This window comes from Cinclus cinclus, chromosome 1, assembly GCF_963662255.1.
Source record: "Cinclus cinclus chromosome 1, bCinCin1.1, whole genome shotgun sequence".
Lineage (NCBI taxonomy): Eukaryota > Metazoa > Chordata > Aves > Passeriformes > Cinclidae > Cinclus > Cinclus cinclus.
Genome location: NC_085046.1, coordinates 131,997,694 through 132,025,387, shown reverse-complemented (window position 1 = coordinate 132,025,387; position 27,694 = coordinate 131,997,694). Strand labels below are relative to the sequence as shown.

Genomic DNA, 27,694 nt, shown 5'->3' with positions numbered 1-27,694 from the left:
TCTTACTGTACAATAGCATATTTTATTACTAACAAATACAGTAACAACAGAACTACTGAACATGTGTATAAAGTTATGTGGTTACAAACACAACTAGAAAAATGAAGGGCATTTAGTGCACCTTTTCACAGGAGGTTTTTAATATCTTTCTGACTGTCCACTCAGTAGCAAGAGTTCTGTATACTTTTAATGGGAAAATTCTAAAAGAAAGAGCATATCCCATTGAAGTCAATAAATTACAAATGCTAAAATGCAGATACCGTAATACAAAGAAATTTAATTTTTAATGCGTAATTGATAAAACAAATACCTTTGGTTTATCAGAACTGTAGTTCCTGCTGGCCCAGCATTTACAAGCCCTTTGTACCATCGAATTTTCATTGTTCAATGCATCACCATGAATGCTGCCCCAACTCACAGTAAATTCTCTGCATAATATCATAACATTGAGAAATATTGTTATTAGTGGTCAAATGCAAGATGCTGGAGAGTCTTACAAAATGCACTGACATTTAGGTTTAGAAAACAACAAAATCTGTCTCCAAATTATTTCAAGTAATAAATCCCAATGGCTCTTAAAAAAAAATCTTGACTCATGTCAGATGTAATTGTTATCCACATCAGCAGTACTTGCTCTTGAGAACCACCTAGCCTAAGAAAGGCTATATGTATCAAGGCCTTTTTGAGTTAGAGAAAATATATCACTGTAGCATAATAGAAAATTAGGCTTTGTAGAAAATTAGAATTTGGAGGAAAAGTATTAAGGCTGTCTTCTCTGTAAATAGGTCGCTAAAGAAGCCTGCATATTAATAATTCAACAGTTATTTGCAGCAGTTATATGCAAGATATTTCTTCATAGCATTTAAAAAAAAAATTAAGTTACTCACTTAGAAACAGCATGGGACGAGCTGTCGCTGCAGCTCAGGACAAAAGCCCAAAGCCTGCATGTCATACTGTGCCCAGCAAGCCCAGAAGTCTGAGGTGTTCCCTTTGGCACCATGCCCTGGAACACCATGCCAGGAGAGGCTCCAAGAGGCATTTTTCTGAGACAGTGCAGCACCCTCTGCATCATCCCTGTAGCAGGACCCGTCTCACCCCAAATATCAGTGCATGTTATGGATAAAGGTCCAGCCTGCTTTTCTCAGAACTGTGTCATGTTGGCTGATCACCAGGGGACTGCTGGCTTCAGCAACACCCTAAAGGAAGCACGGGAACTTTCCCAAGTTTGTACAATACATACAAAACAGTAGCTCTAAAGACTGACCTTATGCAGTCACTTATTTACAAAACTCATTTTTTTGTACAAAAACTGCTATAATTTCAGATTACTTTTCATATTCAGTGTACAAGCTACCATAAACCAGCGCTATAATGGATACAGCATGATGCATCATTTAGAGAGCATTTAGAAATTTGTGCATCACTTAAATAAGTGATACTGTTGTTTAAGAGACAGTAAAAAAGAGAAAAAAATTAACAAATTTTGAAAAATACCAAGGAGGCAGACAGAATTTTATACCTTGAGAATTAACAGTGCTTTCTAAGCATTATTTTAATGCAATTCATTACCAAGTGTTCTTTATGTAAGGAATAATATTTGTGTCTCATGTTTTTCTTACATTATTGCCATGTCCTACAGAACCTCAATTTCCATTAGTCCTGGACAGGATTAAATACAGTACATTATTGCCAGCTGTCCTCACAACAAAACATACATTTTTAAGTGCAAAGCAGGATATGTGTGTTTTTTAATAAGGCACAGAATATCCATTATTTCCAGTGTAACAAAGAACTCGTGTCAGTTCTATACAATGCAAATGTTTATATAAATTTTCAGTCTTTCAAGGATTAGAACTGTTTCCTGAATCCAGCTCTCTTCTGCTGTCTGAAGCTGAGTAGACGAGCAGTGATATGGAAGGTGACTGTGAGACATCAGGTATTTGGGAACAGCTCCTTTGTAGTGAAGGGGATTCACTAAAATAATTTCTGGGAGTTATTCTGTAAGTAACGAAGAATAAAACAGAGTAAATTTTAAGCACAGTTTAATTTTTTGTTTCCAGTGTAATTGAAGAGTAGGGAAATCATAATATGTCTTCAGCTGTATTCTTTTGAAAAGAATGCAGTACAGTTCTGTACACTTCTCCAAGCCTATGGTCACCATTGCTCTTTTTCAGACCCATCACCATTCAAAGTGATTGCAGTGCAATCACAGGCTCCTAGAGGGTCACTGTTCAACAAGGCAAGAATATCCTAACAAGCTGGAGCTCCAACACAAAATGCTTAAAAGGAAAAGAAGAATCCTACAAAAATACGAAACAGCCCACATGCTAAACATATGTGGCCACAGTCTGCAAGGTCTCCTGACAGCTGCTGAAGGCCAGTTGCATCCTGAGAATACCCTGATTCTTCAGAGAGAAGAAACAGAAAACTAACAAAAATAATGGTAATATGTATAAACAAAAAAAAAATACTGAGTTCAGGTTCCTTACCTTCCTTCATCTACTCTCTTAATATTTTCAGCCAAAGCACTCATATGACATGTGCTATCTGCTTTGTTTCTCCTTTCCACCTGATCCACGGTCAGTTTAGCACTGGGTAACATTTGATCTCCACTGTTTTCACCTTCCTCAACTCTTTGGGCTGATGCTCCATCTGCCTCAATCTCTTTCTCAGATGTCTCTGGAGAGGTTTTAATTTCTGCCACGGTTTCTTGGCTCAAGTAATCATGATTAGTGATTGCTACTGCAGAAGTTCCATGATTTGTTGTGCCACCTGTACTGGTCCCCATTGACTTTGAAATGACTTTCAGTCTGTGTGAAGTTGACTTGTAGTGCTTCTTTTTATGTTTAACCTTGGAATTGTGCCTCAAGAAAAATTCACATGATTCTTGCAGCACTCTTCGACTCTCACTGATTGGACTGAAAGAGAGTGAAAGCACATAACTGAACAAAGAGGATAACCTTAGCTATAATATAGTAAAGAGTAGTACACAAAACTTTAAAGAACAGTAACCAGTGATGCAATCTGAGCTGGCTGTTAATGAACACAGGGAAAAAACTGTATCTGAAAAGAGAAGAAAAAATCATAATGGCTCCTTTTAAAGTAATTGTCTGTAGAAAAAATAAAGCAGATTTCTTTACATTTCTTACATTTCTTACTTCTACAAATAGGTCCAATGACTACAGTGAATTAATGATCTACTAGAGAGAAAAGAAGAATTAGCTCATAAGCAGCTGCATTACCAGCTTTATATAGAGTCAGCCACCTTCAAATGAAAAAAAGGTAAGCATTGTAAAAATTACTTCATTATTTTTAAATCCTTGCAGTTAAAAGCAATTAACGTCTGAAACACAAGAAAAAATTCTACAGAAAATGGAAAAAGAGGGAAGAGGGAAAGGAAGATATAAATTAACCACTGAGGAATGTAAATATAAAATAAAAAGAACTTAGAGACTACTGCCTTGGGAAAGCCAAAGAAACAAAATTATTTAAAACCACAGTATCATTTATAAGTATCATATAATTTGAAAATAAATAATCAAGCCATAAAAAAAATTGAAAAAAATGACAACTACAAGAAATGGCGACAAAATTTATAACCTGTTTAAATCCATAGATATAAATTTGCTTAAATTAGGTAATAAAACTGAGTTATTCTGTTTAATTTAAAAAAAGAAGAACTAGATTAATGCAATAAAACTGATAGGAGGGTTCAATGAATATTAATTTTAAAATAAGCCTGGAAGAGGAGAAAAGAAGATACTATTATTGCATGACAGTAAACATTGTACTAAGTACTGTGTCAAATGAGGTGGTCACAACACATGAAAAGAACTAAACTGATGGCTGAAATTATCTTTCCTCTTTTGACTGTGAACCAGAGATGTATTGGCCAATGTTAAACACAGCAACACATCTTCTGCTCTGCAAAAAAGAAATCAGCAAAGGAAAATATTTTCTGTCTTCTTGAGACTGTTGCTAAGAAGTCACTGCATATTTAAAACTTCCCCAGATTCCAACGGAATTCTGCAGATGCCCAAAGCAGCATACATAGTCTGAGGACAACATTTTGATTACCTGAGCTATATATAAACAAACATGTCTGAAAGCCAAATTTAAGTATACACTTTAAAAAAACAGATAAAAAAACCCTTACTCTCTTTTGCGGTTTCTGTTGAAGAAATTGGCCCATTCAGAACAGGTCTTTTTACTTCCCACCCAGAACACTGGAGATATGCCAACAATTAATGTTAACAAATATTTCATCAGAAACAAAAATATTTCTGGTCTTGCTAGTGCCTTTGCCTAGAAGATAAAAAAAAAAATAATAAATGCAAAGAAGAAAATATATTCATTGATTTATTTTTTGTAATGAAAAAACCAAATTTCTTAAATTAGAGACTTTCTCCTTATGACTGCTGTTCTTTGTTGAGACTTGTACTGCAGACAAACATCAGACATGTACAGTCAAGCCAGATGTGGTTCAGCTGAATATACACACACAGAAGAGATCTGTCAGAAGGAATTGTTTTTCTTTTAAATTGAAAGGAAAGGTAATTTTGGGAGTAATAGTGTTAGTAAAAACGTTCTCCAGAGGCAAGTATAAAAGATTTATCCCTTCCACTTAAAAGAAACAGCAATTGGACCACAGAATCACAGAATGGTTTGGGTTGGAAGGGACCTTAAAGATCATCAACTTCCACCCCAGCTGCTGCAGGCAGGGACACCTCCCACTAGACCAGGTTGCTCAAAGCCCCATCCAGCCTGGCCTTGAACACTTCCAGGGATGAGGCATCCAAAACTTCTGTGGCAAACCTGTTTCAGTGCCTCTCCACCTTTAAAGTAAAGGATTTCTTCCTAATATCTAATCTAAACTTTCCTTTCAGTTCAAAGCTATTCCCCCTTGTCCTGTCACTACAGGCCCATGTAAAAAGTCTCCCTTCCTTTTTCTTCTAGTCTCCCTTCAGGTACTGGAAGGATTAGTTGGGAGTTAATCTGATTAGACAGCATCTTCAAGGAGCCGCAGGGAACTACACAGTAGCTTTCTGTTTATTGCAAAATTAATCCACCTATTTGCAGAGCTGTATCATAGGAGCTGAGACATTGAACTCAGCAAGAGATCATTATCTTCTGCTCTCATGCTGCAGATTTAAGTTATGCCACTTGTCTTATCTGCCATCTGTGAAAGTCACTATTTTTGCTAGCCAAGTAATACTAGCTACTTCAGTTTGTTTTTATTTGGTTTTCATCTGGCAAAGGTAACAAAAGTCTACAAGCCAGATCAGGTAAGCCAAGGCCAAGCACACCACTTTAAGCTACTCCACAATTAGTACAAACAGTCCATTATAGGGACAGATACCATAGAGTGGATATTTTTGCAATATTTAATGTTGATATTCCTTCCTAATTAGTGGGATAATTAAAGGCTAAAAATACATGCTCTGTGTTATTATGCAAAGCTGTTATATTTAAGCACTACAAAACAAATTTATTGATTCTTTTTAAAGCATTAAAGTTTTGTTTCCAAACTTGTATATTCTGAAACATTTACGTTTATACAGAGCTCAAAAGAAAACTCAATGAAGTCAAAATACACTTGTTATGAAACAGTACTGGAAGTCAAAATAGCCAAGTTGTCAGTGCTACTTTCAAACTACACTGACTTCAATCCAGAGGATAATAAATGATGTTTAGGAATGTAAAGAGATCAATCCTGATCATTCCATGATAGCTGCATTTATATTCCTCATTTTTAATCTGCAGCCAAAAAATAGGTGGGAAGTGTAATGCAGTGAAAGATGACAAGAGACACTTGCATTTCTCTTAGTGATGTTGTCTTCTTATATATTTGCTCTTAAATGAAAAGAAACAATACTTGTAAGCATATAAAACTTCCTGGAACTTGCAGCAGATGTAATCCACTGAACACAGGCAGATTTAATTTTAAAGTCTTTCCAAGTTGCATTTTAAGAGACAAATCTTAAATACAACCACCTCCACAATTTAAAGTTGAGGTTCTTTTCTTTATTTGCTTTTTTTTTGGTTATTTTTAAATAAAGAATTCTTTGCATTTCTGAAAATCAGTCTTCAAATGATAGCTATAGTGAAAAAAATGGGAAATTTGTTCTGTAATTTCAGGTGGTTTACACTTCTACACTTTGAAGAAAAAAGAAGAAAAAAGTGATTCTAAATCTGTGGTCATAAGCAGCATTTAAAATTAAATTTAGTCTAAATTTTTAAGAATCATTATTTCAGCTTCAACTAAAATTGATGAAAATTCTACTTATGTACTTTAATACTGAGCATGGCACTTAAGTACTAAGCAAATACTTTTAGAAACAAATATTATGAAGAAGGACCCTCCTCCATCGGAATTTGTAACATGAAGTCTAAAGATCATAAAAAAGCTACATATTCTGTTAGAGCTGCAAGGTGGAATTTAATTTAACTGAATGCTACAAATTAGATTAAAATTTTCAAAGCAAAAGTAATATTCCATTGTTTTTGACTTAAAGAGGAATTAATCACTCCATGTTTTTGAACTGATAACATGAAAACAATTTACTCATTGCATGGCAGATATGCATAAGGGTTTTTGCTAATTAACTTCACAGTATTATTTATAATGGAAAATGTTACTTGCCTGATAAGGGCAAGGAATATGGTACTGGTCACAGTGGTCAAACACCCAAGTAGTTTCCCAGATTTTCCGGTTCACCAGTTCATAAACGTAACATCCAAGAAGTGCTACAAGTGGCACCAAGTACAAACCACTAAAAACTCCAATTCGGATCATGAATTTCTTGAGCTTCTCCTGGTTCCTGCCATCGTGCTGAATGACCTGCCTCACGTGGTTTAGAGAAATAATGCCAGCTAAAAGGAGAGACAGACCAAAAAAGACACAAAGGCACAAGGGCAAAAGCACGAAGTACAGAGAGGCGTCCAGGTCGTAGAGACCCACAAAACAAACTCCACTGATATTGTCCCCCTCCACTTTGTTCATTGCAAGGAGCATAATGGTTAGAAAACCAGGTATTCCCCAGGCAACTGCATGGAACCACATGGCCTTTTGGGCAATAGCTTCGCAGCTCCATTTTCTTCCAGCTGCAAGGAACCAAGTGATAGTCAGAATCACCCACCATATAGTTCCTGCCATAGTGAAAAAGTACAAAACCATGAAAAGAACGGTACAGGCTTTGTTTTGGGAGCCAAGAACAACTGTTTCACCAATTTCTAACTTATCATCTGCCTCATTACAGGCAGTTTTGTTCCCAAGTAAAAATCCAATAAAGTACATTAGAGAGACTATGCTGTAACAGACAGAATAATATATGATTGGTCTCTCTGGGTACCTAAACCTTTTAACATCAATCAGAAAAGTTAGGAATGTGAAAAGCGTAGCACAAAGACAAAAGATTGAAACTATTCCAATGAAGCTTTTTGCTACATCCAATTCATAATTTTTGAAGTACATATTGGGACATGGAGGTGCACACTGATCAATTCCCAGAAACTTGTAGCCTTGTCCATTGGTAGTGTGCAGGTGTCGGGGACACCAGAATCCATAATCCCTTCGGATCTGGCTTGGGGTCTTCTGAGTTCCATGTACGTTTGTAGTTACAGCAGCAGTGGCAGGAGCACTCTCATCACAATTGATTAGTCTGAATAAATAAAGAGAAGAGGAAATATCTCAATAGCCCTCATTTTCAACTAGAATTACTTTTTAGAAATATGAGAAAAATCTGATCCTAAGCACTTTCAAATTTTATAGAAGACACAAATGTGAAACTATACTAAAAAAAAAAATCAGATGGCATAAAGCCCAAACTTCAACTATCTTAATTTCTGAAGATTTCAATCTCATTCATTTAACTGTTGCTCTCTAGATGTTGTTTTATAGTTTATGAAACGCTACTCAAATTGCAATCATTCTACACTTTAAAATGATATTACACTTTTACATATGTACATAAAATATTTACAGTAGTTACTTTTTAAAAATTTTTGGTAACACACTGTTTGCAACAGCAAAAAATCTTGTCAAAATGCAAGCTTCAATTAAGGAAGAAGACTGACACCATAATTGATGACTAGTACATCTGCTATCTCATTGCCAACAATAAACTACCTAACAGAAAAGAAAACAAGGTAGAAAATGCAAGCACTGTAAAAATTATTAGTATTTTAGGAATTTTCTAGCTCTGTGATGTTAATTTAAAAACTGCTCAAGATTCAACTGCTCCAGGGTTTAACTGGACACAAGATGTGATCTTTTTATATGGATGATACCATATTAGCAGTGCTGGATGTATCTTCAGATGAGATTATATAAATCAAGCAGGTAAGTATTTACTCAAAATGGGACATGCATTCCAAGTTTAAGTGTATGTTTAAAGGAACAAGTTTTGTATTCCAGCTTTTAAACCTTTTAAAATTCTGTTATCTCAACATTCTTTGTCAAACAGTATTACAAGAGTCTCTTAATTCAGTATCCAAGCGTAGCTCCAGCTAAAAACTCCTTCAGTTCTCTGTTTTACTGCACTACCATGCTGTCCAACTAAATCCAGACCAACTGTTAAGTAAACTGATTCCATGGCAGATTCTTTCATTAACCATAGGCTAGAGCAGTACATGTGGAAACAGACTGAACTTCATTCACTCATTGTCTTAATAAGCTTCATGCTCATCTGTAAAAATACAGAAGTGTGATCCTCAGTATTCCAGTTACTGCCCAGCTCCTCTTCCATGGGCTGCAGCTGCAGGATCTCTGCTGCTCTAAGAACATCCTGGACTTCTCACAACAAGGACATGGACTTTTCAGTATTGGCTACCAGAAGTGATACCAGGTATCACTTCACTTATGAACAGAAAGGTTCATTTACAGTAAATGCTAGCAGTAATAAAATAATGTAAAGCTGCACTAAATCCTGCAAAAACATAATTTGATTTAAAATGTCATTCTAAAGACATACTGAAAAATTGGATTCACTTGTAATTGTCTTACTTTTTTAAAACAATCCTTGAAGAGATCTGATGGCTGAGGGGCACTATTGTTGCATAGAACCTCAAAGAAGACAGGAGAAGTTAATGCCTTCTTCTCTTAAAATCCCACAACTTCTGTTTTTTCTGCAGAACTATGGGAAATGGCATTAATGCCACTTGTCATATTGACTCCAATACTGATTTCTACCAGAGGTCATCCACAGGACTACTGTCCCAGTTCTCTCTCAGCCCCATCACAAATTAGCAACTCCATGTGCGTTTGAAAAATTGAGTTTCCAGTCTCTGCTCCTTTCCCGTACCTCTTGGCCTGATGTGTGTTAACAAACAAACAAAATCTGGATTTAGTGATTTATAAATATCCACAGTTGGAGGTCATAATCTCAAGAAGATTCCACTGAAGTGCTTCCAGTGGTTTCCATTTAGAATATATTGACATTTTTTCCCTAAATGAAGTACTAACTGTCCTCTATCTGAAACAGACATGTGAACACCTTTGAGGAAAAGGTGACATTTCAGAAAGGAGAGTTTTGGCAGGCAGTACAGAAAAAGTAACACAAGAGTAGGTTGGCACATTTAAGCAGTTAGGAGCAAGATAAGGTTTCTACTATTTAATGTTCTGTGTCTGTTCAAATAGAGAATATTCCATATTTCATTATCTTATGAACAGTTACTTCTAAACCCCCTAATAAATAATAAAACCCCTAATAAAGTAAGCATAATTGTCCTGAGTTTAGATATCAGAAACCAAAGCAAAATCTATGCTGTAATATGTAATATTTTAAACTTTTAGAAATATACAGTAAAAAAGCTACTTCTTGCAGGGATCTGATTACTGAAAAGAACTGCTGCAGAACTTTGCTGTAAAAAATGTCACAGGCAGAAAATGCAGGTGATAATCTGAATAACAAAAAAGTTTTAGTAAAGAAATGGTCCCGTGCATAAGCACTGCAGGGTCAACATAGTAAGGAAGTTACAGCAAGATAATATTTAACATTCTGCCTCAGACTTTCAACTCAGTCTGGGTCAAACATGAAAACACCACTCCCACCACCTGTCAATATGAAAAATACCTGCTACATTCCAACTCTTCAGGCCATGCAATTCCAAAAGTGTCCATCAATTGCTTACAGTCAGAATACACTTTCTCACAGAGGCTTCGACATGGGTGAATCACGTGAATCTGATCTAGGCAGGCTGGGACAAAGGCTCTGCACAGAAATGTGTGGACGTCTGGTGAACAGTGAAGATTCATAAGAATAAGGAAAGGCTACAGGGAAGAAAAAGTCTTTGGTCAGCAATTTTTAAAAGATAATTTAGAGCATCAAAACCAACTTTCATCACTAGGGTTCATATTTAATCCTATGTAGGTCTGAAAAGGTAATAGAAAATAGTGTTTGTTCAGCAGTTTGGAAAAAGCAAAACTCACTGGCAAGAGAGTGGCAAGTGACTCCGCTAGCACTTCCAGCCCAGCCTTTGCCCCAGGATCTTGGACAAGCTTTGGCTATCCAAACCTCATTTTTCCTATTTGACAACAACTAGAAATCTGAAAGGTATTATAAATGCCCAAGATATTTTAAAAATAAAGTAAAACATTGAGTTTCTCTGTACACCAGTCAGCGTCTAAAGAAATGCCCTGAGGTTTTTCAAGGTGTGTCTGTTCCTGCAGTTCCTGTTAGATTACATTTTCAGTCCTAAGTGCTGTGTTGTACTCATCTTCTCTCACACTAAAGAAATTTGGGTTTTTTTTATTAATGAGGTCCAAATATTGTTTCTTATTTTAAAACAACTCACTTCAAGTCTCTCTCAAAATGACTGAGAATTTTTTTGCCTGGATTCTCAAGTACCAGGCAGTGAATAACTGATGACTGCTCCTACCAGAGAATTCATAGAATGAAGTTTAACTTTTTCTGCTCAATGTATTCAATTGCTTATTCACAGTCAGACAGGCTTTTAAGCAGGAAAACCCCAGCCTTTCTGTTCTACATTTTCCCAGCTTTATTGTTAGGGCAAATTATTTTGGCCAAAATACTACTGTGTGTGCAAGTGTTATGTGTGATATTAAACACGGACAGTGCATGCAATTCTCAAAGTAGGTCAAGCTTTTAGTAAGGCTTTTACTTCCTAATAATTTTATTTAATTCTTTGCTGTCAATATCTACGTGTCTCAAACATTCAACCAATGGCTGTAAAAGAAAGGATTGGATTCTGAGTCCAGAACAGTATCCTTACTTTTTTTTAGCTTTTAAGTATCCTATACACACATTACATCTACATCTCCATCTATCCTTACCCAAGAAGCAAGTATTACTACTGAACATGCCATTTAAAAGAAAATACATTGCTAAAAAAATTTCCCTTACAAAATGGAGTACCTACAAGTCCTTAAAGGACCTTAGTAATAAATACAGGAATGTGTGGGGAAGAAGAAAAACGATAAGGCAGAGCAAGAGTAACATAGAAGTGCTTTATGAGAAACCAAAAAAATGTTGGCAATACACTTCAGAGCACTCCAGCTGTGTGCTGCATCTGTACATAACATTACAACAAGCACACATTAGTTTGATCCCCTCTCTGAATGTCTCCTCTTGAGCTGGAACCCAAGATTTGAATATCTCATGACAAGGAGAGAAATGCAATTCTAGTATACTTATGTTCCAGTTCCATACATTGGATTATTTCCTAAAGGCTGCACATCTTCAGATTTAAAAAGTAGTTAGGAGTTTACTCTAAATTAATTCAATTCCCTTTGCATATTATGATGTTTCTTTTCTTCTCAAGTGGTAATTTTTATTTGCTCTGCTCTTCCCAGAACTTAGGATAACCAAAATAGCCTGGGTAGTCATATTCAATTGTTACAGAAATTGAGTTTATTTTTGACATTGTCTTGTAGAACTTGTCTTGATTGTTATGAGTTCTTCCTTTTTGTCACCCACAGTTCATCTCATTCAATAAAAAGTAAAATTAATTTTCTAGAGCAAGTTTTGGACTATCAGCCAAAATGTTTTTCATCAATGTCATCTAAAAGAGTAAAGATGTTTTAAAATCTCAGTATTTATTTCAATGAAACTGACTTTACCTACAAAGGTATTTTACCAACTATTTTTATAAGCAACTTGACAGTTTTTAAATAGCATTTTCCAACACAGCTAATAAGGTTACATATTTTAAGCCTGCTCCTTTGATACAGAAAATGAGGGTGAAGAAAGCCATCACATAAAACCAACCTTTACCACTCATAACAGAGTTTCTGTCATACGAAGTTACCTAAAAGCTCAAATAGCACAAGAATCACAATATGCATAATGATACTGTGTATTAGAGGTAGATAACGAATGACAACCTAAAATAAAATGTTTAAAAGAGTTTTACTAAAGCATGTTGTCATTGTCTAAACACCCGTTTAAAGAGCATATTGTATTTAAATGCAAAACCACCCTAACAGATAATTTGAAAAATCCAAATTTTTGGAAAGAATGCTATGTTTAGCCTATAACGTAATCAGAGTAGAATTCCAAGGACTTGGCTGCCAAGAGTAACTGTTCTTACAATATTTATTTTATTTCTTTTAGCTTGCTAAAAATATTTACTTTCTGACACCTGAAAGTATGAGCACAAGAGCAAGAAAATACAAGCTGACCTCCCGAGTTAAACCATTCAGCCTCGTTCCACCCTGGCTGGTAGCAAGGGGGCTGTAGTAAGACAAGCAGACATCTCCTCCAGTTTCCTACTATCGAGGGTTTAGGAAACAAGCTGCACATTGTAACACAACCACTGTGTTGAAAAGACAGTGACAATGTTTCTTCCTGAAACACATCCCTTTTGCAATCATTGAAGTTTAAACCTTTTAAAATACTACAGCAGTAACTCGTCCTGCATAATTTAAGCAGATATTGGTGAGAAAATACTGCATTTTACTTGTTTATTGTAACTCCTGGTTTTGCAGCCTAATGTGTGTTTTGATAAACAGATAACAGATTGCACTATACTTTTTCCATGTCATTTTGCCTTCCTGCTATCACTTTTGTATTATATTTACATATTAATACACTAATGCCTTGAATTCTGATTTCTGCTCCTTTCATAATATGCTTTGCCTTCTATTTTCCTTGACTGAATGTGAAGACTGACATCACATTTCCAGTGACAACAAAGAGTTTCTGAGTGACAGTGACTGATGAAATACTGTGCCCACCTACTTGTAAAGACAGTGGGCATTACTTCCCCCCCCCATATTTATTACTCTGTGGGTTATTTTCCCCCAGACTTATTACTCTGCATTTCCCTACCCTAAATCATACCTAGTTTTATTGTCCAGTTGCACCTAGCACATGATCTCTTTGCAAATCTTTCATTCCATTTTGTTTTCTCAGCAAACTTAGTGTCTATTCCTCTTCTAGCTCCACCTATGAATTAGTTTGTCATCAGAGGTTTCATACAAGTAACTACGGGAAACCACTCTAGTCATTTATTTGGTATAACATGAAACTATCAGCTCAGGATTTAATACCTCTTATTAGGAAAAAACATTATCTATTTATTTATTTATTTATTTATCTATTCCTACTTTCCTTCTTGTTCTTTAGGCAGGCATTAGAAAACAAAGTCTCCAATGGGTTCCCAGCAGAGTTTCTTAAAAAAATACAGGCTGTGACCATGTTTTTGGAAACTTAAGTATATTTAACATACCATCTGAATTATCCCTTTCAACAGAAGTATGGAGTCCCTCAAAAAACTCTTAATAGATTTTATAGCCAATGAGTTTTCTCAAACTCTGCCTCAAGCACACACAAACGGGATCTGTAAAATACAGATTTATTTTCAGCAACTGCCTACTTTTACCATTTAAGAACACCACAAGTGTTAGCACATTGTGCCTGGAACTCTGCTGACAATGAGGTATCTTTAAATGTGGGGTTCACTTCCAGCTAGCCAAAATGGAAAAGTTTGCTCATCGAAAATAGTGGATGGACCATATGGACCATAAAAGCAAAATCTTACCAAACCCAAAGTATTTGCTCCTCCAGCTGCATAGTCTGGAAGCAAAAAGTAAAGCCAAGATCACAAGCTCACTGACAGTAAGATTCAGTTCCTTCAAGGGCACTTTATCCAAACCACGGATGTCCCAAACACAAACCACGCTTTGCCTAGTGGTCAACTGGGTAAGATGTGTGCAAGCACATGCTGGTGTCCTAACATCCAAGTCTGGGATTAAACTCAGAACCTTATACCATAATCCTCCTCTCTTCAGGAAGTTCAGGATCTGAATGTGGCACAAACTCACAAAATTTGCTCTTCCAGGAAACCAAGGCACTTGGCATTTCAAGCATTAGCAACCACTGCCCTGTCATATGAAGAAGAGATGAAAATCTGCACATTGGGTGATGAGAATAAAAATAGAGTGAAACCAGACTCCTGAAAAAACAGAAAGGGAGCCTCACATAGCCCATATAAATTCTAAAATATAAGTTCTCATCTTGCTGACAATGGGAAACAAAACTTAGTAAATATAAGGCAAGCTAGAATACAGTAACAGTCTTTAAAAAAAACAACGGCACAAAAACCCCCAAACCAACAAAGTAATGGCTGATGCAAAGTCAAAGATGATGTAGCCTGTAACAGCAAGAAGGGCACTGCCTCAAACACTGTCAGAGAAGAACCAAGGACTGTGGGATGCAAACTTTCCACTAACAAGCATGAACACTATTAAGTCCTAGATTCTTTACGAGGTGGTAGACGTCTATGTTATGTTTTCTCCAGCGGCAAAAAATAAGGTACCTCAGAAATCCAGTTATGGTGTGGTTTTACAAACAGTAACACAACTGAGACAAGTGAAAACAAATGGTGCAAAACACAGAAAAAATGTCTAAGTGTAAACATGTTCTTAAATGTGCTCTGCCAACAAGTAAATTGCAACTTAGAACTATATATGGACCCTGTGCTCACCGTGCTTCTCTGTTTTGTGCTTAGCAGGCTTACGACTCCAATACACAAGAGAAACAAGTTCATTATTCCAAGTCCATTATTCCAAGCATTTGAAATGCAGACATTCCAAATGCTCTGTTGTACCTCATCCTAGTCTGATCCTAGACAGAAGCATTACCAGAGATTATCAGTCTTTGGGGTTCTGATGTATGATAACTACCAGCATAAGCCAAAATGAGTAAATTAAAATATTCTCCTGTACTCTGCTGATTAACGTCACAGAGGTACTTTCATAATATAGAAAACTGTGGATTGAAATATCAAGGTCTTTGTTACAATCAGCTATGGCAAACTTTTATTGTAAGAGACAGGAAATACCTTGAATTGCTGAGATACACAGAGGACTTGAGCCTTTGTTCAGCCACTGGAGTCAGATATCTAAGACAGTAACAATCTGTTCTCCTAACCACTGGGCTCTACCTACCAAGTGAAAACACTTATTTTCACCAATCCACTTAAAGCTGAGGTTAACTGAGTAAACAATGACAGACACCAACTGTCTCAGTGTTAAGCCATGTCACCTCTTTGATACAGATCTTGTGACTAAAGCAAGAACATTACAGCCCTGTTGTTTACAGAACTCTGTATTTCAGTCACTGAAGCAAAGACAGACTTAAATTTGTATTTCTACAACTGTACTACACTGTGTACCTCAGATTCCTATCTATATTAAAGATACACATTGCTATTCATTTAACTATGTATCTGCTTTACAGGAAATAACACCTACCTAAATAATGAGTAATTAAGGTCATAGAATATCTCAAACTGGAAGAGACCCAGAAAGATCACCAACTCCCTTGCTTCTCACAGAGCACCTTCATGAATAATAATTAAAAATTGTTAATAACTTACAGCACCATACAAATAAACCTACTATCCAGTCACTACAGAACTGAAGTACAGCCTCAAACCCTAACCCAAATATATTTATTAACATGTAAGTTTTCAGATGTGATAGTCAGGAAATACAGCCACTGTCAATCACAGTGCACATACAGGATCTCAGAAGAGGAGACTAATTACTCTTCAAACTCACAGAGCTACACTAACAATCTTCACAGTGTCTTTAACCACTTTTACAATGATAATCTGTTTCAATTAAAAACAGTGGAGCAAGTATGGCACGGTTGATTTAATCCTACACTACTGTTACAATGGAGTTATTCTCGACTGGATGCAAACAAGATTAGCATCACACCCAGAGAGATTAATGCCTTCATGCAATTTCTAGACAGGTTGGCAAGGGCAGCAATTTGCTGATGGCCATAGTGAATCAGCTGCCAAGAATCTCTGACTTCTACTTCATGCACAATTAACTAAGTCATGATAAATAAATGTCCCAACACATGAAACTAAATGAAGGATGAAATTTTCAAGTTCAACAGATTCAAGGTTGAGAAAAGACAAGGGTTTTCCCATTGGAAGTTACATTGATGAATTTAGATCAAAGGGAAGTTAAATACACTTAATTTGGTGTGCAAGGATTTTGCAGGAGGACCAGGCAGCTTAAGCATCGGTGTCTTGCTGCTGCATGCCTGCTAAAAGCTGCTACTTAACAGCAGAACTGGAAAACAGGAACATGGGAATGCCCAGAAACATTAGTGCGATGCCAACCACCCTTTAAATCAGCAAGGAACATGTTATGAACACATTTGAGAGCCCATACACACTATGTCTCTACCTGAGCTGTGGGCAATAATCAACTACTGCTGCCAGCAGCAAGTATTAGCTGTAATTTCTGTTTTCTCAATTTAGTTAAAATTACATGGGTAAAGCAACAAAAGTTTTTCAGGACTAAAAGTCACCGTTTATATTTTAGCTATCAATGAATATAAGATATATATTATCAATGTGAATATTTGTAAGTTTAATATGCATTATTAGTGCATCCTGATTTGACAGAAGTAAAAACAAAACCATAAAACATACATAAATTTTATTTTTAATAAGATGCTTCTTAAAAAACCGCATTACTTTCTGCAGCTTCCACAATAACTAAAGTACATGAAGTTGTGTTTAATCTAAAAGCTTTTCAAACATTTTAAAAATGTAATACATTTAACGTTCACATAGATAAGAATGAAGTATTTTGTCAGAGTACAAAGTAGGTTGCCCCCATAGTTTAAAAGACAATAGTTTAAATTTCCTACTCCGTGAAAATCTGAAGTTCAAAGAGCTGGTAGAGGGTGGGGGTGGTGCAAAGAAAGAAAAGAGTAGTAAACAAGGCAGTGGGACAAACGAAGCTGTTCTGCAGTGAAAGATGTTTGCAAAGATATCAGCTTATTTTTGTCCTTCAGCCGAACAGCAAAGGCAGCACATGCACTCAGACTGTCACAGGGCTGTGAACAAAGCCCAGCGTGCAGTGGCTGATAAGCTGGACTGTGCCCAGCAGTGCCTCTCCCACAGCTGTACGGGCCAGGAGGTCCCTGCCGCTCAGCACCTGAAGGTCAGCGTTTAGAGGGCAAAGGATGGGAGCTAAAGGATCCCAAAAACCCTGTGCTGTGGAGCCCCCAGGGTCTGGCCGCCAGGAAGGCAGGTGCCCGTGGGGTGGGCTCGGCGGGGCTGAGCTTCATCCCCCACCAGCTGAACCAGCCAGGCAAGAGCTCAGGAGCCAGCTGTGCCACTGCTCAGGGAGCCCAGTCACCCAGCAGTGACAAGAACGAGCCTGTCTGCAAACTCTTCACCATCACTCACCCAACGCATGCCATGTACATACATACGTGTATATACACACACATATATACATACATGTGGCTGCATATATATTCTGGTCTGAAATTTTATATTAGCTATTCAAAGGTCATGGGAATATTAATCAAAAATCCTACCAAGGTAAGGATAAGGCACATGGGGGAATGTTTTCAAAGGTCAATAGGACAGCAAGGCACTCCTGCAGTTAAAAAAAAAAATAAACAAACTCCAAAATACTATTCCAACATGACACCTTGGTACTTAAGGTGCCACTGACAGTATAAATGGACACAGACAGAAGGATAAAGCAGGCTGTTCTGCTTTTTTACTTTTATACACTCTGAATGGTTTTGCATTAACTGTACAAAGACACAATATATTCTGAGTTGGAAGGGACTCACTAGGACCAAGTCCAACTGAAGTGGATGGCCCATGAAGAGATCCAGCAACTGAATTTCTTTCTGTAGTAAAACAAATCCATATTTTCCCTTTAAGCATTTTCATATGCAAAATAAAAAAATACATATTTTTTAACTATAGCAAAGGTTATAAGCAGTATAAACAGGAATATTGCATCTCACTATCTGAAGCAAACTAAAATACAAGTATTTCAAATACTTTTCAAAACAGCTTATTACCAAGCACTGCATTTTTTGTTTTAACCTAAATTATAGCTTGACCTAAATTATAGATATTCCAGCCTCTGCAATTTGCAGTCCTTAACAAACATGAGAGCTTTTTCCCAAGTGTTACAGAACTGAACTATTTTGACAAAGATTTTCAGTTATACATTGTATCTGGTCAGGTTTTGTGTAAGCTAGACAAGAGTATAGAAGACAGACAACTAAAAGCTAACTGAAGGAAGGTATACTGCAGGCCCTCAGACATCTGAAGTCTAGACAGAGCTTCATTACATCTGGACTGTGGTAGCATAAGAATCTCAAATCTTAAATTCTCCATGTATTTGCCATGTGTTCCAGGAGTAATTGCATTTATTGCTCAACTTTGTGCAATAAAGGATTATCTGTAATAATGTTGACAGACTGTCTTATCTTTAAAAAAGCCCCACATTTCTAAGAAATTCCAGCAGAATTCATTACTACTCTGGTTCCAAAAGTCATCCAGATTCATGCTTCCCCCTCTCTCTGTGAGTGTGGAGACACACTTGAGCATAACAGCACCACCAAAGTTACCAGAGTAGTAACCCTGCACCATTTCTTCCTTGCCTACTTCATGCATTTTTAGCAGTACTAAACGAAAACTTTAGTAGTCTTAAAAAACCCCAACTTTGTTACAATGCAGGAGATAATCAGTCAGGCATGCACAAGTCACCTGACCAAGATGAAGCCCAGGAAGCTGCATCATCTACCTCAGCATCTGCAATCATTACCTCTTCCTTCTGCTTTCACTATTTCCAGTTGGTCATACTTTGAGACACTCCCCAGTTTTGAATGCCTGCATTAGACACTTTCCTTATTGTTAGCCCACAGTGCTCATCTTGGTGACATTCCCCTCATTATCCTCCCTATTTCTCCTGTTCTAAAAATTCAAGGCCACTTTTTCTTTTACCTTGTCATGTTACAATTTCTGGGCCATGTTAATCTTCAACATTAAATGTTGTTTGTAGCTCTGGGTATAATCCCCAGCGAGATTCCCCATCCAACTGTATTTTAGAATGGTGCACCTTGTACCTTCCTTGCAAGAGCATTAGCTCACGTGAAACAATATGCAGCTGGGACATGGCATTCTAGCAAACAGGTATTGCTAGGTCACCATGAGGCTGGATGGGTACAGTCCCTCTCCAGAAAACTGATGCTTTTAATTTTGTATGCAGGACAACTGTGTGGAGAGTTTGGCCACTAAATGCTTTGTGGCAGTAGCTACTGAGACTACAGAAATCTGCTTATGCAGGCCCTCTGGGGATTACAGCATGAGACAAACTTGGAAGGATGTGGTTATTCTCTGAAATAATTTGATCTACCAGAAGTTTAAGTACAGGAAAGGTGGATTTTTTTTTCTTTTCTCCCAGAAAGCTCTTGTCTAGAGGAGAGGTATCTTCAGTAAGAAGACATCCTTACTGTCCTACAGAGACTGATCATCCAGGCTTCTCTCCCTCCATCTACAGTAGCTTTTTACACACCCCCTGCACACTTCTCCCAACAGCTAAACAGGATTCAAGCAAGTCTCCACTCATCTACACTACACAGCTCAGAAGAAGAGGGAAGACATATGCATCTTTTTTCTCTGGCAGGCAAATTGCCAATGTGTAACAGCAATCACAGATGCACACAAATACACAGAAAAGACACAAAAAGGCAACCATGTGACAAAGGAACCATGTTTGCTCCTAAGGGCTGGAGAATCAACAGTCAACACAGAGAGAGAAAAAGGCAGAAAATGTTGTGATGTAGCTACTCCCACTCCCTCCTTTGGAACACAGTAGAGAACAACAGATGACACAAGAGTACTTTTAGAAATTGTCAGCTTTAATCATTGCACTGTCAAACTAGGGAAAAAAAACATGGATTTTTGACCACATTTCCCATCCAATGTGGTTATTTTCTGGACTGTTTGCTTTTTATGGTCTTTATCAATGAAGACCTAGATAGCATCTTGTAGCCAAGTTGACACGCTGAACATACATCCTGCAAATGGAAACTAAGCCTGCATTCCACCTCCACCAGCACTCAACAAGGGCCCAAGCTCCACCCAGCCTCCTGACACATGCAGCACTGAGGACAAAGAACATCTCACACCCAAACACCACAAAGCTCACTTCAAAAAGACATTGGGACCCTCTGCCACTCTTAGGCTAGATTTGTAGATGACAAACATCATGAGCCTCGCAACAATGTCCCACAATATACCTTGGTTTACCAAGTCCTTCAAGACAATCCAGCTGCCGTTGCCAGAGCTGCCATGGGTCAATGCACTGGGTGTGAGTTGTTGCCCAGTTGATCCCACACAGTCTGACAGCTCACAGACAGCAGAGAGCAAACAGTGTGGATCACCAGCACACAGCAACATACAATTCTGTCCTACTTGCCTGCTATTCAAAGAAAGATATGTGAAGATGACCCTCAAAATTATGGTCACCACATCATCCTCAGCAGACCTATCCTACCTAATCTAATGCTAGGTTTTACTAATGACCAGGCAAAGTTTCCAAGGTTCCACTGGGCAGCAGCCACTTCTATAAAAAAACCAAGACAATATGGAAATTGCACCTGTGTCTCAAAGCTTTGTACCCAATGCTGACTCTCCCCAGCTCCAAGGGTGATGTGTTCCCAGCAGACAGCTCAGCTCCCAAGCCCTAACTGCCTCCTATTACAGTGAAGGTAAAGTAGTTACAAACTCAGTAGCTCTGTTCCTGTTTTCCTTCTCTATATAAATAGTTTCAGGGAAGCTGTTCCTTTCATCCGCAGGTGTCCTCTAGGAGTAGGCTACAGCCACAAGACTAAGTCCATCGCTACCTTGATTTAGCCAGTAATTGCAGATTTGAGTGTGGAGAAGAGACAATTGGAGACAAGGCTGCACAGCGAGACTAAGAAACCACCAACAGCTTACAGCTACACTTGGCATTAATCAGGGCACTGCAGAAGGGACAGACATCTGCAGGAGACAGACAACAACATACCATGGTATTTCTCAGAGCTCTGCTGTTGACAAAGATCTGCAAGACAGCCCTCCGTAGGCCAGCTTCAGACCTCGTGCACAGTGAGACTGGCCAAAACCTAACCCAGAGTAAAACTCCTCTGTCTCAGGCAGCAGAAAAATAAGGAGTGTGATGACAACTTCACCTACTGATCCACTCCTGTAACACCAAATTACTTGCTTTTGTAGGCATAGGCTCTGAAGATGGATGAAGAGGAGGCTTTTGGAATCATACTGTCAACACCATCTCCAAGAATCCCAGCTACCATCTCTTTGTCAAGCATGCGTTACTTTGGACCCCCATGCATTCTAAACAGCATCCTTGCAGAACAAAGAGCAAGGCAGTGCTATTCACGTTACCAAATGGACAAGTCCTGCTGCTCAGAGAAAGCAGCAGCAGATTTTGTAGATGACTGATATGCTCAGAGCCAAGGTTATGGGATTACACACATTTGCCTGTCTGCTTTCAGTCAATCTGCACAAGCCAATCACACTTGAAGGGCCTCAGTACTACCGGTAACAAACACTTTTTTGGTGGCTGCAATTTACTGTACCCACAGAAATCAGCAAAAATGGTTAATGAATGTTGCTATAAGCACCACTCTAAGAATTAAACATCATGTATGTTTCTTTGGAATACCTGAGAGCAAGAGAGCACAAAAAAATGAACAGACATACCAAATTTTTATGGTATTTTACAAAATTACACGGAAAACCCTCATGTTTTCAAACCCTTAGTCAATGCTTTTCTGCAAGTTCCATGGTGATGCTCAGAACAGAATTACTCATGCCCAACTATTCCATATTTCTTGAGACATAATCAGCAGAGAAGTCAGTTGTACTGCTTTGAATCACAGAATGACTAGGTTGGAAGAGACCTCCAAGATCATCAAGTCCAACCCATGCCCTATAACACCTCAACCAAGCCATGGCACAGAGTGCCACATCCAGTCTTTTTTTAAACACAGCCAGGGATGATGACTCCACTACCTCCCCAGGCAGACCATTCCAGTATTTCCAACCTACCCCTGGCGTAGCTTTAGACTGAGTCCTCTTGTTCTGTAAGTTGCTTGTATTTCCTTTGATCCATATGAAGTATCTATAAAAAATACCTTGGCATCTGCCAATTTCCATTTAACAAGCATCAATTTAACTGTTTCATCACCAGAATCTTTTGTGACCAATTCATTCTAAGAAGCTAGAAAAGTTATCTTAGTTTGTACACAGTAACACATGATGTTCTAAATTTACCACTTTTTACAAATGCCTTCCTCACTCCTTAGCACCATGGAAAAGAGATAATAAAAATGTTACAAATAAAATAAGAATTAAAGACTCCTTTGTGTTTGTTCCATTGGGTCAATGTCCACACCTCTGCACACATTTCTCCACTTTAGTGTCTGAGGCAGCACCAGGGACAAAATGTAACTCCAAGCAGATCAAAAATATTGACTGTTTTCCTAATAGATGCTCAGATTTAAGCTTCAAGTACTAGTGGTTCACACATTATACCAAGCACTGCTCATGTGCAGTACAAGCAAGAAGCAAAGATGGCTATCTCTAGAGATTAAGTAAATTCACACCTGTGCTACTTCGCAAGCTATCCCAGTAATAACCTATTCAAAAAACAGCACTTATTTCCTCAAAACTCCCAACATACAGTGGTAGACAGCTTTTTCCTTCTTGTGTGTGTACACAGATACACATGCAGACACCAGGTTTGCAGGTTTTTTAAGCATCATTATATTGAATTAACTGTAAATTTAGATTTAGTGGAAGCAAATAAAGCCATTACATTACAAATTCTAACTTGTGCAGCTTCAGTGTTAAACTTTTGAAGGTACTTTTTACCCTCCTCTAAATGCCTTTGTCTAAACCAACCCCAGTTCTCACACAATTCCTGCTGCAGCCAGCTGCACTTAACCCTCCATAGACTCGCATATAACATATTCTGGCACACGGCCATGAACTCAGAAGTGAATGGAAAACTCACTACTGAATCATTTTTTTCAGTCTCTCTGAGGTACTCCATTGTTCTCTGTGCAACATTTTCCAGTGTTTTCTACAGTCTGCTGTAAAAACTCACTGGCAAGCCTTTTCCCCTTTGTACTTCTACAGACCCATGGATCTTGCCCACATCAGGAAGTGTTAAGGGCTTGTCTCCTGTGGACACATTCCAGAACTGCAGTAGAACAGATTAAGAGATATGAACGTAAATTACAACATAGCAGCTCTCTGCCTTCATGGAATAATGCCTTCAGCTGACAACCTGTTCCAGGACCTAAGTTAAAGTAGGAATTACTTTGGAACTAGAAGTGACTTTTTGTTGCAGATGACCACGAGGGGGAGTTACACCTATTTAAATACAGCTGTAATGAACCAGATCTTCTGTTATGCCCACTTATTTTCCCCATCAGACAAACCCTAGATCTTCCACCTCCCAGTGTGAACTAGTAGTAACAAGAGCAGCTACTGATAAAGTGCTTTAAGATACAGAGATGGCAGGCATCTGCAAATAATCAGATTCCACAGTCATGCAGCTGTTTAGCAAACATACACAAAACTTCACACCACAAAACCATGTGGTTTTACTTTCCTAAAGCCACCTTTTGTTGTGTAAACAGAACTACTCCAAATATAAAGTAAAACTCAAGAAGCCAAAATTCAGTCTGTCAAGTTGAAAGCGCATAATTAAACTAAATAAATAAATATGTGAGTGGAGGGAGCAACTGGAAATTGGGTATTTTTTATTGCAGAGAACAAGATCCCAGAGGGACTATCCACACTAGCCAGAACATCCATAACAGAGGCCCTAGGACTGAGTTAGTCATCTTCCTGCTCTAGTGTTTCAGTGTTCTGGTTTATATCTTATTATTATGAACAGCTGATACACGAGGCAGAATTGCAAGACCATGCATCAGGTGCTTTCCTGGAAGACAACCACTACCTGAGACAATAGCTCCACATCATCCTCTCCTGGAGGACTACTATGAAGACACCACCCAGAAATGCCAATTTAACACATTCCCAGCACAGCTCTTCTGCCTACACAACACTCCCTGCAGAACACACCTGTAGAGCCTTCAGCGTGGGGCATTGTGAGTTACCACTATTTTGGAGAGTGAACTTCACCTTGAGGTGAGACATGTCCCCTTGACAAATCTTGGTCCTTTTGGGGAGTAAACACTCCCCAGAAATTCTTAGAGGGGTAGAAACATAAAACTGGATTAATATTAGGGCTCTCTCAGCATAAAATATTTTTCATTTCTGGACGAAGTCTCTACCTTGTGCCTTAGGACTCCATGATCAAGCATCTTACTCAGAGTCAGTTATGATACACGGAGCAAAACACTGCAGGCCTCAACCTCAAAACCCTGTGAGACCTTACATGCTAAGATGTAAATCTCATGCCCAATTTTGAGAACAGGTAGGGGGAGGGGAGGGGGAAGAGCAAGATAGAATTAAAAAAGAAAGCCTTTAAGCATTCCTACTGAGGATCAAAAGAAAGCACTTCTATAGAGTGAAAACATGCTATTAAAATTCTTTCTTTGGTATGAATGAAGTTTGGACTGAAAACTACAGAAAAATTCAAGCTCTTAAAACAACAGAAGTCTCCTCCACCTCCTAACCTGCTGCACTGTTATGGCTGCAAACTGAAATTAAACACTATTCCACAAGTGTGTGACTCCTCCTCCTCCCCTGCTGCAACACTAAGTCCCCTGAAAAGCAGAACCCTTTGACAACCTGAGAAGGTTCTCTGTTGCAATCAACTATGGACAAACTGGCTCTGTTACTGAATGATATGAAGAATGACATCAAAATATGTGACACTGGTCCCTCCCAGAAAGAAGGCGCAGCAATGAACCATGGTAAGCTTTTACCAAATTAATTCTGAATCTAACCACTAGTAGTTACTAGCAGTGGATTCAACACAAACTTAATAGAGAATGGGAGCAAAAACTCTTTCACCTATAAAGCAGCTAACTTAAAAATTTGCTTTGACCAAGTAATCCATTATCACTGCTGGGCCACAAATAAAGGCTGGCAGACCACCACACAAGAGGCAGTTCAGAAATCTCTGCACAGCACCACAGTAGTTAGGAATACCAAATTAGAGGCCAGGCAGTGGGAATGACAGAAGACTAGGAAGCAAATCAAAGAGGGTAGGCAAATCAAATCCTAATAGACACTGTCATTCCCTGCAGACACCCAGCCAGTTGGCTGAGCAGTGATCCAATACTGTAGTAGTCAGATTATAAGGGTGACAGGATGGAAAAAGAGAGAAAACAACAAAACTTCTTACTACCACACAATTTTTAATGTAATATGGCATGAAGGCAGCTAGCTACCTTACCTACATAAGGTAAGCCATGAATACTTTCCAGAAGTAACTCCCTCCATATATGCACTAGGCACAAGTTACTGACAGTTGAGAAAAGTCAGTCATAGCAACCTAATAAAAATGGCTCTGTGGTCTCTCTGCCCTAATAGCAGTATGACTGGAAGGCACAGATACTGACAAGTGCTGGCTCAACGCTTGCAGTTAACACACACCAGGTAAGAAGCAGCCACCTACCAGAGGAGATGAAGTGGCAGACACTGCAGGAAGCATTCCTGACAAATGACTACTGGAGAAGCACTGCACAGTTCACAACTGAAGCCTACAGCCTGACTTCCAAACCCTCAATTTGTCAGAGATCTGCAGCCAAATTCAGCTGCTTGCATACAGATGGCTTAACATTTGATACCAGAATTTCCCATACATCTACACCGGGCTGACAGAAACAATGTGAGACCAAAGCCTGTGCTATTCCAGGCTGGCAACTGGTGGTCAAGCAAGGAATTGTGATTTTCCCAAGCAATACTAAAAACATGTTTTGGCAACTGAACCAAGCTCCTCCTCCAAGCTCAGTAAAGAGTATGCAAATAAGATTTTTAGTAGCAGTACCTCTAATACCACATATTTTTTTAAAAAAAACAGAAACAAATATTCAACTCACTTCTGTTTCACTCTCCGCATAGCACAAGACACTGAGCTTTTCAAGACCCGTGTTAAGATTTTCCCCCTCCTCATACCACCGAAAAGCCATTATTAAAACAGGTTTAAAACTTGTTTTACAAGCCTCTCACCCAGAGAGGTTCTTCACCCTTTGCAGGTATTGCTATGGGCAAAGCCTTTCCACAACGTGGCATATTCTCAGAGGAACCACACTTACGGCCAGTTCAGGTAAGAAAAGTGCTTATTTTCAGTTTAAAGGAATAAAGTTGCTCTTTCAGTCAGAAGTTTTAGCATCCAGTCAGAAGACAGCAGAATGCAAAAGCCACAACAGAGAACAGGGCTAAGAATAACTTCAGGTGATTCTCCTCAGTAGATGTAAGGTGAGAGAGGAGCAAAGAGCATCTTCTAAATAACGATTTTTGCACTGAGTTCAGGCAGGCTAGGATATAATAAACTATTTCCCCAGAGAATTTCAACAATTGCTCTGCTTAACAGTAAGGTGCCTGAGCTATATGTGATCAGCTCTGCCAAAATGCTCTGAATAGCCACATTGCTGTGCTACACCCATTCCTCTTCCACTCTAATACAGGATCCAAGGCAGGGTAGAGGGAGGAAGTCGGTAGCTGCCTTACATAGTGCTTATACAACCAAGGAGCTATAGAAAACTCTGTCTGAAGAAACATCTACTCACTAAACATTATCAGCCTTGTTATTCAGTGCAACAGGTAACCCCAATAATTTCTTAATGACAATTTGTTACATCCTATCGGAGGGGGAGCAGATGAGGGGAGAACTTACGTCCATTTTGCGAGCAGCCGTGTCCTGATCGTAGTGCCCCATGATGTTTGGGAAAAAAGTCATATTGTAAGGCATTCCTGAACATCTGGAAATAGTGATTGGCTCACATGTGAATAAGCTGTGCCCTTGCACCAGAGCCAGAAGTAAACTGCAGGTCGCAGAGAACACAAGTGCCTTCATTTTGTCAGGATCTCCAACTTCAGCAGCACATCGCTCTGTTCAGTAGTTAGACCGGCGTTGCACAAGGGTAAAAACACGCATCTTCCTCTGCTAGCTCCAGTGCAACGCAGTAAGGCACACAAGAGGACTCCTCAGAGCTGCTTCAGCTATGGCCCCATTTTAACTGAGCGCTACTTTAATAAATCCCTTCTTCTCTGAGCCTGTACGTGCAAAGACGGGACAGAGAAATGAACAGCAGACAAAAAAACCCGACCGCGACCACCCGTCCGAAGGCCGAGCTCGGCCGCCCGGCCGCCCTGCAGGCGACAGGGTAGCTCCGGCCGGGCCGGGCGCTCCCGCGGCCCCTCCCCGGCCCCACACACCCCGCCGGGGCCGAGGCTCGGC

The 27,694-nt window shown here is 38.7% G+C and overlaps 1 protein-coding gene across 2 annotated transcripts; it reads right to left on the bottom strand.

Annotated features, from left to right (window-relative positions):
- Nucleotides 1-27,694, bottom strand: FZD6 (frizzled class receptor 6). 2 transcript variants are annotated; one of them, XM_062490774.1, is made up of 6 exons: nucleotides 27,131-27,694; nucleotides 10,074-10,270; nucleotides 6,644-7,661; nucleotides 4,157-4,305; nucleotides 2,490-2,918; nucleotides 1-1,998 (listed from the first exon to the last, which is right to left on the bottom strand). In XM_062490774.1, the coding sequence occupies exons 1-6, from the start codon at nucleotides 27,308-27,310 to the stop codon at nucleotides 1,842-1,844; spliced, it is 2,130 nt and encodes a 709-aa protein (XP_062346758.1). In that variant the 5' UTR covers nucleotides 27,311-27,694; the 3' UTR covers nucleotides 1-1,841. The 2 variants fall into 2 exon arrangements, with proteins under 2 accessions (XP_062346758.1, XP_062346759.1); XM_062490775.1 differs by lacking the exon at nucleotides 27,131-27,694 and adding an exon at nucleotides 25,910-26,030.

Excerpts from the sequence above, each read along its gene's own strand:
- FZD6 (XM_062490774.1), bottom strand. The coding sequence starts at position 27,310 with ATGAAGGCACTTGTGTTCTCTGCGACCTGCAGTTTACTTCTGGCTCTG. Across the intron at positions 10,271-27,130 it reads CGGCTGCTCGCAAAATGGAC|CCTTTCCTTATTCTTATGAA; the intron begins GTAAGTTCTCCC and ends TCTTCCCTGTAG. Across the intron at positions 1,999-2,489 it reads AAGAGAGTAGATGAAGGAAG|AATAACTCCCAGAAATTATT; the intron begins GTAAGGAACCTG and ends CGTTACTTACAG.